The sequence below is a fragment of the Metopolophium dirhodum genome, chromosome 1 (assembly GCF_019925205.1).
Source record: "Metopolophium dirhodum isolate CAU chromosome 1, ASM1992520v1, whole genome shotgun sequence".
NCBI lineage: Eukaryota > Metazoa > Arthropoda > Insecta > Hemiptera > Aphididae > Metopolophium > Metopolophium dirhodum.
Window position 1 is genome coordinate 21,871,611 of NC_083560.1, and position 15,170 is coordinate 21,886,780.

At 27.9% G+C, this 15,170-nt stretch overlaps 1 protein-coding gene and 1 pseudogene across 1 annotated transcript; both read left to right on the forward strand.

Moving 5' to 3' along the window:
* Positions 1-147: 147 nt before the first annotated feature.
* Positions 148-3,185, forward strand: LOC132934272 (RNA polymerase II subunit A C-terminal domain phosphatase SSU72-like; annotated as a pseudogene).
* A 2,004-nt stretch (positions 3,186-5,189) lies between these two features.
* Positions 5,190-14,551, forward strand: LOC132936964 (E3 SUMO-protein ligase PIAS3-like). The gene is made up of 2 exons (XM_061003778.1): positions 5,190-5,615; positions 12,270-14,551. The coding sequence occupies exons 1-2, from the start codon at positions 5,589-5,591 to the stop codon at positions 13,881-13,883; spliced, it is 1,641 nt and encodes a 546-aa protein (XP_060859761.1). The 5' UTR covers positions 5,190-5,588; the 3' UTR covers positions 13,884-14,551.
* The last annotated feature ends 619 nt before the right edge of the window (positions 14,552-15,170 follow it).

Here is a 15,170-nt window from a genome sequence, read left to right on the forward strand (position 1 = left end):
AAGCAATGAAGCAGATTTTATAATTATATTTCAAAACTTAAGTTTTCTGTAATAATGTTTCCACATAGTATTATTTGATTACTATTAAGGACACATTCGCCTTCTACTAAATTCCTGGAGTTTACAGTACACTTCACAAATACGAATATGTCTTGTAAACTTAATAACATATTGAAAATGTTTAATACTTTAATAGTTTATATACATTTTATTTGATTGGCTTTTGCGATATATTAAATTCTAATAGTAAAGTTAATAATAATAATAATAATTTTATCAATATTTATTTTATATAATATTATATTTATCATGGTATGAAATGTTTTTAATTAATTTCTATTTATGATTATAGAAAAAAAGGTTTCAACGTTCGATCATTTAGAACTGGTGACAAGGTGAAGTTACCTGGAACAGCGCCGGACAAATCAAATATATATTATTTTGGATGTTCTTGTGATGACATTTATAGAATAAAGACACAACATAGTATCCTTTAAAATAAACCAATTTAATAGTATTTTTATTTTTTTTACTTTGTATTACTTTATTTAATAATATAGTAATGTTTACTGAGCTATAACTTAAAGTATTGCAGACTAGGGCTTCAAAACATTATTTATAACGTTCTAACAAAAATAATGAAAAACAATAAACGAAAAACGAAATTAATCTAATATCATTAATCATAATTAATGATTAAAAATAAATAATAAACGTATAATATGTAACATAAAAAAAAATGCAAATAATGTTATTCAAAATAACTTTTGTGCTTTTTTATTGAAAAAAAAAACTTAACATTACGATTGTTTTTAAAGCTTATAGTCTATATAAATATGAATCTTTTAAGTTATAACTATGAACAATCTAATGTTGGCAAACCTATGTTAACAGTAATTGATATTTTTGAAATACTGTATCCCTGTTTGATTTATAAAATATTAGTTTAATTCTGTAATTCAAATTTCAATAAGATACAGAACTGTGAGCATGTGGTTTGGTGTACCTACCTACTAAATATTTATATAACCTTAACATTATTATGCCATTTCAAGTTGTATTATTGTTATAAATATTATTTTTTTAATAATATCTATTATTTCATCTTTCATTTATGTCATGATATTTAAGCAATATTTGACACCCAAACTAACACTAACTTGCCATTTATAGCTACTTACTAAAAGACCCTAGGATGATTGAAAATAACCTATCCTGGACAACAAACTCTACTAATTTGATAGTTCTTCCATCAAAGTATGGTTATCTAATTACCTATATATACTGAAAATAACAATATAATTTAAAAACAAAAAAAATTATACATTAAACGTTCAACAAAAAACAAAAAATTAAAAAAATGTTTTAAAATATAATAATGATTAACGGAAAAAATCAAATAATGTTTGAAAGTACAATAACGATAAACATTAAAATTGTATAACATTTAAATATCCGAAAATGTAAAAACGATTTTAAATTTAAGCCATGGTGCAGACATTTTGATTTAGTTATTTATTTTATTTATTTGACATAGTGATTTTGATTCACAATAATTTGTAATAATTGAATTAATTTCCATAGACAATAATAAGTAATATTAGGAAAAAGTTTAACCAACATTTTGTAGAAATTCAAACTTGACCCTGTGAAATAGTTAAACCTTAAAACTTGTTATTAAATAATCTCCTTTAAATAATATTTTTTATTTATTTTTGCTTTTAAATTATAAATACAGTTAATACTTTATATTATAGGCCAGTAGTTCCCAAACTATTTAACTTAGCGGCGCATTTAATCTTTAAAATACATTTTCACGGCACACAAAGAAATAAATACATATTATTTTTTGACGATACAAATAGGCAAATGGCAGTCAATACCTAGTCATTCAACGTAAATTCAAAACATAAATAATCATAAGCATATTTACTTTACATACATAACTTTTTAACTTAAATTCATATCACTTACACAAGCTACACTTAATAAAACATAAATTACAAGGCACACTTAAAGAATTTCACGGCACTGTGGTTGGGAATCCCTGCAGTATAGGCTATAGTATAAAATTTATAAATTTATGAACTTAAGAAAAAAATTGAAGAAGTTGCTCTGCTGTATAGTAGGTTTTGTTGTTTTATGTGAACCTAGTCATTTTTTAGGCAACTGTAATGTATTTGTTAAAATTTAAATTTGAATTAAATAATAAATCATTGCGTACTATAAACAAAAATTATTTTAATTCAAAATATTTATGATGTTGTTGAATGAAAATGTTTATTAACTGAACTGATTGTTCTTTCGTTGTCAATATTATGAAATAGATTTTTAATATTTATAATTTAAATACAATTAACTTTAAAAGTTTGAGCACAATTTAAAGTTCAAGCCATAAACTAGATTCTTTTAGAAATATACTTAATAAATTTTAAAAAAAATGTTTACTATTAATACCCATTGTACTTCAGTTTAAACTTTAAATCTTCATTTAATAATGTTTTTTTTATCGTAATACATATAAAAAATAATTGTTTATAAATTATTTGAATTTACTTTTTAAAATAATATTATATATAATTTATATGTTTATCATTGTGATATATATAATTTATTAAATATATTATTATTTTGTCAACAAATTCCTAATTGTTCTTGTCATTATTTTCTTAACACAATTTTGTATTTAGTTATACCTAAAATGGTTTGTTAAATATTCTGGATAGAAATATAGCGAATTAAACAGCATCCAGAAATACTTCAACAATGCATTGAGCAATTCACTGTAGTCATTACGTGTGAAGTGAGAGTACATGATCAAGTACTTGAGTGTATGTTAAAATTGGCAATTGTATCATTATTATAAAAATTAAAATCATATTTATATGTTTAGATTTTGAAACTATTCAAAGTTTTGGCAATAAGCTAGTTCATGTCATCAACATAAACATTCAAGACAATCATGAAGAAATAACGATTGGAGCATTTTTAATTTGCAAATTTGTTACTTTGGTAAGACTTTTTTTTTGATATAGTTTATATAATATCTATTGAATATTTATGTAAATTTATTTCCATTTTAGTTGTCCAGAAGTGAAGATCTTGACAATAATATTGATCAATTAGTTGTCAAATATGAAGAAAAATGTCAAAGTCCACTACTCACCTGTGTACTTTTCTATTAAATATTAGGTGATTAAATAAAATTTAAATTGTGAATATTATTTATAATTCTTTCCCTAAGTAATGGCAATAATAAGCAATATTTGAATCGATAGTAATATAGTATATTATGCCATATTGTGCAAATACGATTTATATCATAAATTATAATGTATACTGTACTTTCTTTTATCGAAAAAACAATTACCCCGATCCTATTGAACCGCATAATTTTATATTTTTTAAATAAATTTATATTTAAATAATTTTTATTGGTTTTATTTTTGAATGGAATGTTAAATGTTTTGGTCTTACAAATATGTCTGATTTTAGATTCTGAGCGGAGCGAGGGATCTTTTGGTTTTTCAATAGTGTTTTTACAAATTTCACTTTTACTTACCTATACAAAATAAGGTTAACATAATTAAAACAGATATATATTTATTTATAAATAAATAAAAGTAATAATTTGTAGCCTTTTTTATTAATATTAAATATAAATAATTATCATATGAAAATAAAAATGAACACACCATACATTGACCTGCTATTAGAAACTTTGAAAAAAATAGAACAGTAATATGCTAATAATATGTAGGTACTGTTCTCATTTCAAAAAATTCCTTTTTGTTGGCAAAATTATCTATTATATTTTCTATGTTAATAGTTTGTTTTCTTTCAATATTATTGTATAAAACTATACGTCTATCTTGTCTGTTTGTGTTACGTAAATATTTTTTTATAAGTTGAAGCTTTGAAAATTATTGCTCAGGTGAGGCATATATATTGTTAGTACCTACCGATAAATACATAGGGAAATATAGAATTCAACTCTTCCTTGACAATCTTGATAATAGTATATAGTATCAGCTATATCATGAATTGACATATTTTATAAACGGTTGGTTTGAAATTTGGAAGATAAATAGTTCTCGATTATAATAAGTTGACAAGTGAAGTCAGAACTGTAACCTCTTTATTATATTTAGTAATCGAGTCATAATTATGATGACCTAACAATCGACTCGTCAGCCGTTGATGTTAATATTTCAGGCGTTAATTTAATAATACATATCTAACTCTTAATTGTATTAGTGTCTACAATTATCATCAGTAACTGTTGTAGTAAGCCGGCGATCACTGTTTTCATATTTTTTTCTTTTATCTGCTCCGCTTAGAGTGGCATAATTTATTGTAGAGGGTGTCAGACGTCAGCCGTAGTAGCTCATCTAATATTATTTATTATTCCGGGCAACGGAGAAGTTGAGATAAATTTTTGAACACCACACACCGAATATCAATCAATGAAAACTGTACAGTCATATAGAGACGTTGACGTTGAGTACATTTAACGGGCAACGGAGTGCGCGGGATCGGCTAGTCATTATAATACATTGTGAAGATCGCATTATATTGTTGTACCAACATAATATGCGTTTGTAGGTAATCTAAGTGGCGTGTGCTCGGGATCAAGTCGTATGCGTATACCCTATAAACAAAATATGGACGGTGCATTCCAGTCCGGCCTGCCGTCAATGCACGGGAATCGCGTATAAGAGAAAGGAAGGAGAAAGAACGAAGCGAGAAAAGAGAGAAAGAGAACACAGAGGGGTGCAGTCGTCGACGCGTGAAACTAATGCTACATTTCCCCCGCGTTCTCTCTTCTCTTACACACTACATCGTACCCCAGACCCCTGTCTCTCTAAGCGCCGTCCATTAGTTTATAGGTCTACTATGGTCTTATTACGCTTGGGTTTATGTTTGGGTTACGTCTGGGGCATGATTGCGTATAGGCCCACCCATTGTACACATTATTATCAATTGCTAACTTCACACTCGTAACACCGTCCAGCAGCAGCTGCAGCTGACGCAAAGTTTATAGAAATATTATTATTATTATTATTATTATTATTATTATTATATAAGTGTTGTTGTAGTTGGTGGCAGTAACCGTGCTATACAAACCTTGCATTTAGCGGTCTTCTTATCATGGTTCGTTCGGCGTCCAGTAGTACCAGTACAATATTATATTTTATTCTCGCGACAAAGTAAAATCGACGCCGCCCATCGTCTCGTCCAATCCATAATATTATATAATATATTACATTATTATCTTTAACCGTGATCCAGAGTGTACGATTACAAATTATTGACGGAACTCTGATCGTCCGATGCTCAGAATGTTGTCGTAGTGTAATATAATTTGGAAATTTTATATTTCGCGGCGCGCCATTACCGTTTGGTTTTATCGTGTGGATGGCAATACTATTATCACTGAGTACGGTTTCTATTGTGTACCGTCCGTTTTCGAATCGTTTACCTAACCTAAGTCGGGTTCGGACGAAAAACCACACGACGATTGTTTATTGAACCCGTTGTTTGAACGTGATATTTTCACTCAATTCAGGATCGTTGGCGAATCTAAAATGCCGAAATCGTGTTGCTATATGTTCGTAAGTATTACCCACCCGTATTATATTATTGCGATAACTAATAAGTAATAACGTCATGCTAAATCAACTGGGCATAGGTATTGGACTCAGTGGCGCTGAGGTTCATTACAAATCATGTGGCGGTATTATGCAAGTTTTATTTAGACGCCCACCACATAAATTTGTTTTGTAGACCCACATAATGTATACTATCTTCACCACATACTAATTGTATTTACTAATTATAGCTAGATTATAGACAAGCTAAAACTGTTGACCTCGGGGCTTGGTATTGCTTTTTTAAAACATGTTTTGTTTTAGATTCGGGAGAGTTAAACCATTTATATAACTATATAAGTGTTACGTTCCAACTGACGTCGATATATACATCAACGTAGAAATGAATACTTTATGCACTTGGTTATGTTGTGTGTTTATTTTAACAAAGTACAAAATTACAATAATATAAACTATGGTGGAGAAGTGAGCGGTGTTACAACTCTAATGATATCTAAGACTATGAGTGGTGTTACGATCTGTCTCTAAGTGTCTTGGCTATCTCTAATCGTTAGCTAACCCATTCTGTAACCGTCTGATGAGCTCTTGCCACGGGCTCCTATATATATGATTGTGTCCTTTGGAGTGGGTAGTCGTAGTAGTGGCCAAAATTTTGTCATGAGACAGAGTTGGTTCTCGTACTTGGTATTCTAGTCAACTGGCCTCCTTCCTTACGAATATTGAGACTTTCCCGAGGAGAGACGTGTGACTACACTTTTATAGCTTAATTGTTTTATACTACGCTCTTGCAATGACCTCAGCACAAGCCTCAGCATGTTATAATATACTAATTGCCTTATTAATTATATCGCCAATACTACTAGAAACGTGTGCTACATTGTACATAGATAATAGGTACTTAACATAAGTGTAATGTATATATTTATCAATATTTATCCTTGAATCCAACAAATACCTTATTTGGACCATAAGCATAATACATATTTTAGATGTAATAATAAAATATAAATAAAAATTATTAAATTCTTATTAGAAATTAAATTAATGTTAAAGCTTTTGATAATAAAGTACTTTTTGTCAAAAATTATTGATAGCTCTTTCAGTGTTTGGTTCACAGTCTTCCTCACATGTAAATATCATTAAATTTCCCAACCCGTCTTCTGTCATTATACTCCTTAATTTGGTTTTAACAAGTTTCAACTTCGAGAACGATCGCTCGACACTGCAGCTAGACACCAGTATTGTAACAGCAATTTGTAGCAATGTATAAAGACTTGGAAATACACTTCTTAACTGAAGTACACAAAATAATGGAATTAATTTGTTCATACTTCCTGAGTTTACAATATAAGTTCCATCACTGGTAGATGCTTCATATTCATCGTCACTTTTATCTTGTTCAAAATCATCAAAAAACTCTTCAGATTCATCAGAACCCTGATTGGGAGTTTTATGAATATATTCTGGCAGTGTTACTGTATTTCCAAGTTCTAAATAGTTTTGACAAAAATCCATATTATAGTTTCTAATAAGTGCTTCACGTTCTAAAAATGCTTTAATTCTCCATACAACTCAATAACTTATTTAATAATAATAATAATAAGTTTATTTTGCCAATATAAATTTTCAGTGATAGTACAAAGTAAGAATAAATTATATTGACTCACTTTTAAAAAGTTAAAAGCGTGTGCTAAGAAATGAGTTTCTTATTACATTATAATATATAAACAAAATGACTTAAAAAAATTAATAGAAAATGAGAGAATAAAGTAAAAACAAAAAAAAAAAACTTACAAATCATAACTAAGTATAACATAATCAAACTGGTTAAGCTTAATATAAGATTTTAAAGAGTTAATATTATTGAAGTTAAAAAGATTTAAATTTAATTTCTGACACAACTAAGTACATTTGCAAATAGGACTCTGAGAGGTTACAGTCTTATAGTATTTAATAGAATTAAGATTAGAATAACATTTATTTCTAGTATTATAATTATGTTCTATGGTATTCAAACAATGTCTATATTTATAAACAAGTAAAAGCAAAGATTTATAATATAACATTGTTGAACATTAAAGTCAATGTATAACTGATTTGTTGGATATAGAAACGGCTTAGAGATAATAACTTTTATTAAGCTATTAATGGTTGTATTTAAAGGAGTTAAATAATAATTATAAGCACCAACCCAGAAAGGCAATCCATAATAAACTAAAGATTGAACTAAAGACATATAAATAATTCTCAATTGTTTAATATCTAAATTATATTTTAAACTTTTAAAGTTATAAAATAATGTCCTGATAGTATTTACAATTTATCTACATGATAATTCCATTTTAGTTTTTCATCAAATATTAACTATTATTCAACTATTAAATATTATTTATATCAACTATTAAATATTATTTAAAGTACTTAATAATACTAACAATTCATCAAAATGGCAATTAATACTACTTATATTCATAGCAAATATGGAAAATTGTTTATTGCCTAGATTTAAAGTATTTCAGTCACCAATATTTTGTGTTACAACTGAATTAACCTGATCAATATCAGATATACAAAATTGGATATCATTAATCATTAATTAATGTGGTTAAGTACAATATGACAATTATAATAGAAAAAAAAAACAGAATAAATTAATGTATTTTTGTGGCTATGTCACCTAGTTCTCTAATACGAATTACTTTAGATTGATCATCTTTACGTATTAAGATATCGCCATCATTTGTCCAAACATATTTATAATGATTTTATCTAGCAGCTTCTTTAGTTTTGTATAATAAATGTGTTCTAACCTTAGTTCCATGTTCATTTGTGTAAATTCGCACAGTGCTGGACCAATTAACATTTATTTGGTTGGCATAAAAAGAACGATTTCTTTTACATTTTGTGACGAGATTAGACTTCATATCTTTATTATTTAACCAAACAAGTATTTTTTAAAATTGATTATTTTTATTAGGAATTCTTACAGCTTTTTTTAACCTGAATATTGACATTAAGTTTGATGCCAATTTCCTCACTAATCTTACCACAATCTTCACCATTGGTAGTAGATATTCCAGATATTTCGACCATTTTTTCAAGCGATTTTTGTTCAATATCATCAATTTTTTGTTTTAATTGATTTACTTCGGTTGAGAAGATTTTATTAATATCAGATATTTTTTGGTTCCCTTCTCTTAATTCCTTCATTTCATTAAGTAATTTCGAAATGGTGATATTGAAGTCATCGAATTTATTACCCATAAAATTAATGGAATCAGCTAAACTTTGAAGTGTAATGTTATTCTTATTAGTTGGTATACCTGATTCACAATTCATTTTACAATCAGAGCAAACAAGTCTAGATTTGCTATTTTGCTGAAATGACAATTAATGATGCAGTTAAATGTGACTGATGTGAGAATACGTATAAAATCTATTAGCTCGTATCGAGTGTATTGTAATAATATAATATTATCACGATAATATTAGTTGTTTAATAATAAATTAAAAATAGATGTTTTTGTGTATTATGGTATATTTTATTATTTCTGTTGATAATAAAACTGGTTACACGCAAATCGATACAAACGAGTCTATATATTATTAAATTATATTGACACAATAATCGTAACAAGACCAAAATAAATCACACATATTCATAATTCTTCGGATACCTAATCTACGGATAAAAGTATAAAACTGGGGGGGGGAGCTACAATACCTTCAAAAATATTATTGTCTATGTTTTTTACAATGGGTCTATTTTTACTCTGTAAAGTCTAAGATTACCTCGAAGATTAATTAAAAATGCGTTTTGTCTATTTAGTTGGTTTAGCATGTTGCGCATGGGCCAGAGGGAGGAAACAATCCTAATGTTTAATAAATTAGACTGGTCTCTGTAGACTGTAGTAAGTGTACTCTCAAATGTGCTGTATATATCCCTGTGTGCACGTGTGCAACTTACTAGTTGTAACTTTTGAGTCTTAAGTATATTACACAGTATCCTTACTATTATATTTAAATACAAAATCGAAATTAAGCCTATAGGTACTACCACCCACTTAAAACATGTGTTGCAACCGCAACACATGGACATAGGATTCGGCACCACTAAGTATTGTACTTACATGGGCTACGGTAGATATTAAAGCAATTATCTTAAAAGTATTGTATAATAAACCCCTAGATATACCCCTAGATAATAAACTCTTTATTAATCATTGTTTAACTTGTATCCATAAATCTACCTATTACAATCAATTACACATCACAATATTCCATACCTTCATAAATAACATGTTATTTTTAAAATTGTAAATTCAATGTTAAGTTGTTAGGTACCTAAATAAATTAGTTATGAATAAAAGAATCATTATAACTAGGTGCCATGTTAAATGTTGATGCTGTTTTAATTATTATTATTATTAGTTTATTATGCAGTCACCTAGCAGAAATTTAAACATAGTTATACTGAACCTATAATAAAGCCAAATAATACATTATAGTAGAATCTCGTAATTCATACTTTGCTCGTCTGGACATGCTGTTAATCTGGATTGTAATTATTTATTTTGAATTGGTAATTATACTTATAATATAGATTACAAAATACATATGTATGCATTGTAAATAGATACATTTATATAATAACTAGCTGATCCCGTGCACTTTTTTGCCCGTTAAATGCATCAACTCTATATGACTCAAACTTTGTTCAATTCGTTATTTAGTATTCGGTGTATGGTGCTCAAAATTCATCTTAACTTTTCTGTTGCCCAGGATAAAAATTCTAATTCGCAGCAGTACATTATCAGGTAGGCAATCTACCTGCGGTAGATCGCGGACCCCGCCGTGCTGTTTGTACGTAAGTGTATAATTTAACTCTGAAGTATCAAAGTTATACCAAATTTGTCGCTTTTACTTAATTCCACCTTCGATGAATTAATATAATCAATTTATACAAAATCCTATCCTATCCTAACCATACTAAAATCCGATGAATAAAAAAAACAAATTTAACCCTTTGTAAATTAACCTATCTTCTTCCCAGAGGTCTAATCTACCCACAAACATTAATTTATATATATGTCTAACTATATAAATACAGAGACTATATACAGACTAAACTCTGGAACTACTTATCAGATCTTCTTGTATATTATATTATTCATATTATATTGACTTGTATATTGACAAAAAATAATAATACAAATCAACAAACATGCCCGATTAACCAATAGCAACCTAAAATTTTCTTTCATATACCTAAACCTTTTCTGTGAAATACTCTTTTATTTGAAAAAAAATCAAGAAGATCTGATAAGTAGTTCCAGAGTTCAGCCTGTACAGAGAATTTCATTTCACGTTTTTATAGTTTGATATTATATTATAATTTATATTTAAAAAGTAAAGCAAATGGTTTTTTTTTTTATTATTATTAAAAACCCATGGCAACCATTTATAAACAAAAATTTCCATCTGAAATCTCAAAATTCCCGTTTTAGCACTTCTCGGAGTTGATCCTCTCCTTTTTAAAATTAGCCTATCTTTTGAGTTCGGCCAAATTACACACATTGTAAAAATGTCATCAAGATCGGTCCAGGAGTTTCGGAGTTTATTCCGGACAAAGACGTGACACGGGATTTTTATATATAAGATAAATTTCTTCCTTGTCCTTAGTAAGGTGTTTATGAATAGCATAAGATATTCTGGTACTACTCTGTTATTGCCTCGCTGCAATCAACAAATAATAATTTTGGATGGCTAGAAATCGTACTATAATACTCAAGAAGTAGGTTATTATCATGGTCAAGTTAACCTTAAGTAAAACTTTTTGGACCCTACCTCTGGAGCTGACTCTCAAAACGTGGGGAAAATGTTAGATGTTTCCAAATGGAAGAAACAAACTACTTGGTGCTGCTAAAAATGTAGCAGCCAAAGCTTAATGAACAGGATACTTATTAGATCAAATTTTATCGGACATTTCAGAATTTTAGCCTACATGGTGATACCATAATAATTAATATACCGTAATCGTAAATTAAATAATTCAATTTTTTGATAGGTATTTAATTATAATTTTTTTTATAATTTTTTTGTAATTAATTAAAAACAAATATATTATAATATAAACGTTATATATTAGCGGTATTATGGCAGGGCGATAACAGATCATAACCAAAATTTTAGATAGTGGCACTTAGCCTTTTATCCGAGAAGAATATGCACAGTTGATTGTTTGTTTGGTTTAATCTAGACTTCCAGTTATCAAGGTGAGGCCTAGTCCCACCAAGTGCAGATTAGTATAGGCTAACTTGTTAACAAATTAATAGATGTCAATAATTTTTTCCAAGAATTTAACAAACTGAAAGAGTACATACCTATTTTAAATAAATAAACAAAAAATAATATACCTAAGTAGGTATATTCATGTATAAATGTTGCTATTATTTTTAGTGCTTATTACAAATGAGTATGACATTTATTATAAATAACTAAATAATAAGCAAGGTGTAGGTCTGTACAAATATACATGAAATGATGAAGTAATATTTTAAACTTGCATTACAAATTATTAATTTTTTTATCTCATCTTTAGTTGTATAAAGTTACTTACTTGTTAAACTATAATTTGTTTTTGTTTTTTGATTTTAGGCGGATATTGAATACATTCAACAGGTGATATATGATTTAAGACTAAATGAACTACAGCAAATTTTAGAAGCTGTTAAGCAGAACCAATTTGGTAGCATACAATGTTTACGCAAACGTGTTTTGAGCTTGTTAACTGATCCTGCACTAACAAATATAAATTTGAAACATAAAATCTTACAAGTCTATAACACTAGACCACAACGAAACCAACAACCTCAACAACGACCACAACTTTTACGAGAACCTCGAAACAACCTTCAAATTCATAGCCAATCTTACATACCACCAAGACCAAATCCTACACAACCTTTTGTTGAAATCGTGAGTCCAGATATAAGATTTGAACACTTACCATTCTTTAGAACAGTACAATCATTATTTAAACCTGTTTACTGCCAGACTAAAACTGATTCTGTCGACTTTACTGGGATATTTCATCTAACAGAAAATGTTAGACATAATATTGTTAATTCATGGAATACTGCTAGGCAAGAATATAAAATTCAAATTATTTTAAGATTACTACAAGTTGGACTTAATGAAAATGTTACTGAACGTTTACCTTACAATATCACAGTTTCTGTAAATGATCGTCAATGTAATTTACCTACATTAAACTTCCCAAATATAATGGGCATCGCTCCGTGGCATTGCAATATTCCTATAGATATTACTCAACAAACAGATTTAGGAAATTCTGCAAAGAACACATTAAAAATTACATGGACAAATGAACCACACAAATTTATGGCTGGTGTTTTTGTGGCCCGCAGATTGACTTGGAATGATCTGCTTGAAGAACTTAAAAAAAGACCCAAACGTTCCTCTGATAAAACTAAAGAACTCATTAAAAAATCTATGGAAAGTGAAGCTGATATGGGTGTAGAATCTGTGTTTGCTACTGTTAAGGATCCATTAACTAAATTAAGAATGAAACTTCCTGCTCGAGGTGTAGACTGTATACATTTACAGTGTTTCGATGCAATACAATTTTTACAGATGAATGAACAAAAGGAAAAATGGACATGCCCATTATGTAAAAAAAAAATGAAGTTTGAAAACATTGAAATTGATGAGTATTTTTTTAACATACTTAATAGTCCAGTTTTAAGCGAAGAATGTGAAAGTATTCTTTTATTTAAAGATGGGACATGGACTTATGGAAAAAATAATATAGGATTTTCAAACAATTCTAGAACGAATGATTGTGGATCTACAAACAACATAGAAGTATTTACATTATCAGATTCTGATGATGATAATGATGCAGATAATAGTACAAGTTACGTAGCCAATGTTGATAATGATGAGATTATTCCAAAATCAAAATGTTTTAAATATTCTCCATCAAAAGTAAAAGAATCTGAACATGGTATAGAAAATGAAGACCTAACAAATCCTTCTGAAAGTGACCTAAGTGACGAACGTATTAATGGTGATAGATCACGCCCATTAATAGAATCAACCTCTATGTTAAATAATGTTGACCTTCCAAACATTTCAAACCCAGGGTCCAATAACTGCGTAGCTGGTAGCTCTGGGAGTAGTAGAAATAATAGACATCAAGAAAAAGATAATTCAAGATCGGTTTTATGTGTTATAACATTAGATTAAACTAATGTATTTCAATTCTTACTGATTTTAAATTGTATACAATTTTTTATGTTTTTAACTCGTTTTTAAAAACGTAGTACAACTGGTAATGATTTGTATTTGATCAAAACTTATTAATTATAAATAATTAATACTCTTAATAATGTATATAATAACTACTATTAGATGCCTTATTTACCTTGATTTTAATACAGTTGTTATTGTTGTTAATAAATCATGTTTTCCTATGTATATTTATTTATGCATCATTTAAAATATAAGGGCATTATATTACAGCCTACTACTGAACATGATTGTGGCTGTGGATTGGTAGCTACTGATATTCTTTCTCATCAGAATATAATATGTTTAAATGTTCAACTATTGTTTTCAATAACATTAAAACCGTTCATAGTTATAAGTGCCTATAAAATAACTTAGGTTAAAATGATTTTATTATTAAAACAACATTTTTCTATTTTAATAAAACTCCAAAATCTGAAGTGTTCTTTAAATTCTAAATTGTATGATAACTTGTATTTACAGTATTTTTAATTTTTATATAATTATGTTGCATTCAGGGGCGTCATTTCAGATTTTGAAAGGGATGATTAAATTTGCCGACTTTTTATCATAATACTTTTTAAAAATTGTAAGGGGTTCAAAATTAGTAACATTAAGGATAGTAAAACATTAATTTGTTTACTTATCCGATATGTTACCTATCAATAAGTTTAATGGAATAATAATAAAAATACTTATAATTTAATTATTTGTATATTAATTATACTTAACAGCACTTAAATTAACTTATTTATGAAAACATAAAATTGTATCTTAAATATTAATGCATTAAACTATTAAAGGATATGTTTTATTATTTTTTTATTATTTTATTTATTATTATTTGATATGATTATCAAACATATCAACAGCTTCTTCCAAGTTAACATAACTTGCATACTCTCCTTAGGCAGTTGTACTTCTTAAGAATGATTTAACTCATTTCAAAGAAGAAAAAAAACGCTTATTGGTAGCTGTAGTGACAGGTAAAATGAATAAATTAGTCAACATTTTTAGTGTTTCAGTAAAAGCACTTGGAAGTTCCGACAGAGTTTTAAGTATAAGATAAATATCTGGTTTTTGTATATTCGTACTTTACTTACTTTCTTACGACCAATGAGTATCAACTAAACGTTCCAAGTGAACAATAACATCTAATTTTTTTTATTTTGAACTTCCACAAATAATTCATATTTTGTTTGCCCATTCATCAACAATTTGTATGCTACATACAAATTTCACAGA

Bases quoted from the DNA above. Each gene is read 5' to 3' on its own strand.
- LOC132936964 (XM_061003778.1), top strand. From the start codon at position 5,589: ATGCCGAAATCGTGTTGCTATATGTTC. The intron at 5,616-12,269 runs GTAAGTATTACC...TTTTGATTTTAG, and splicing joins AATCGTGTTGCTATATGTTC to GCGGATATTGAATACATTCA.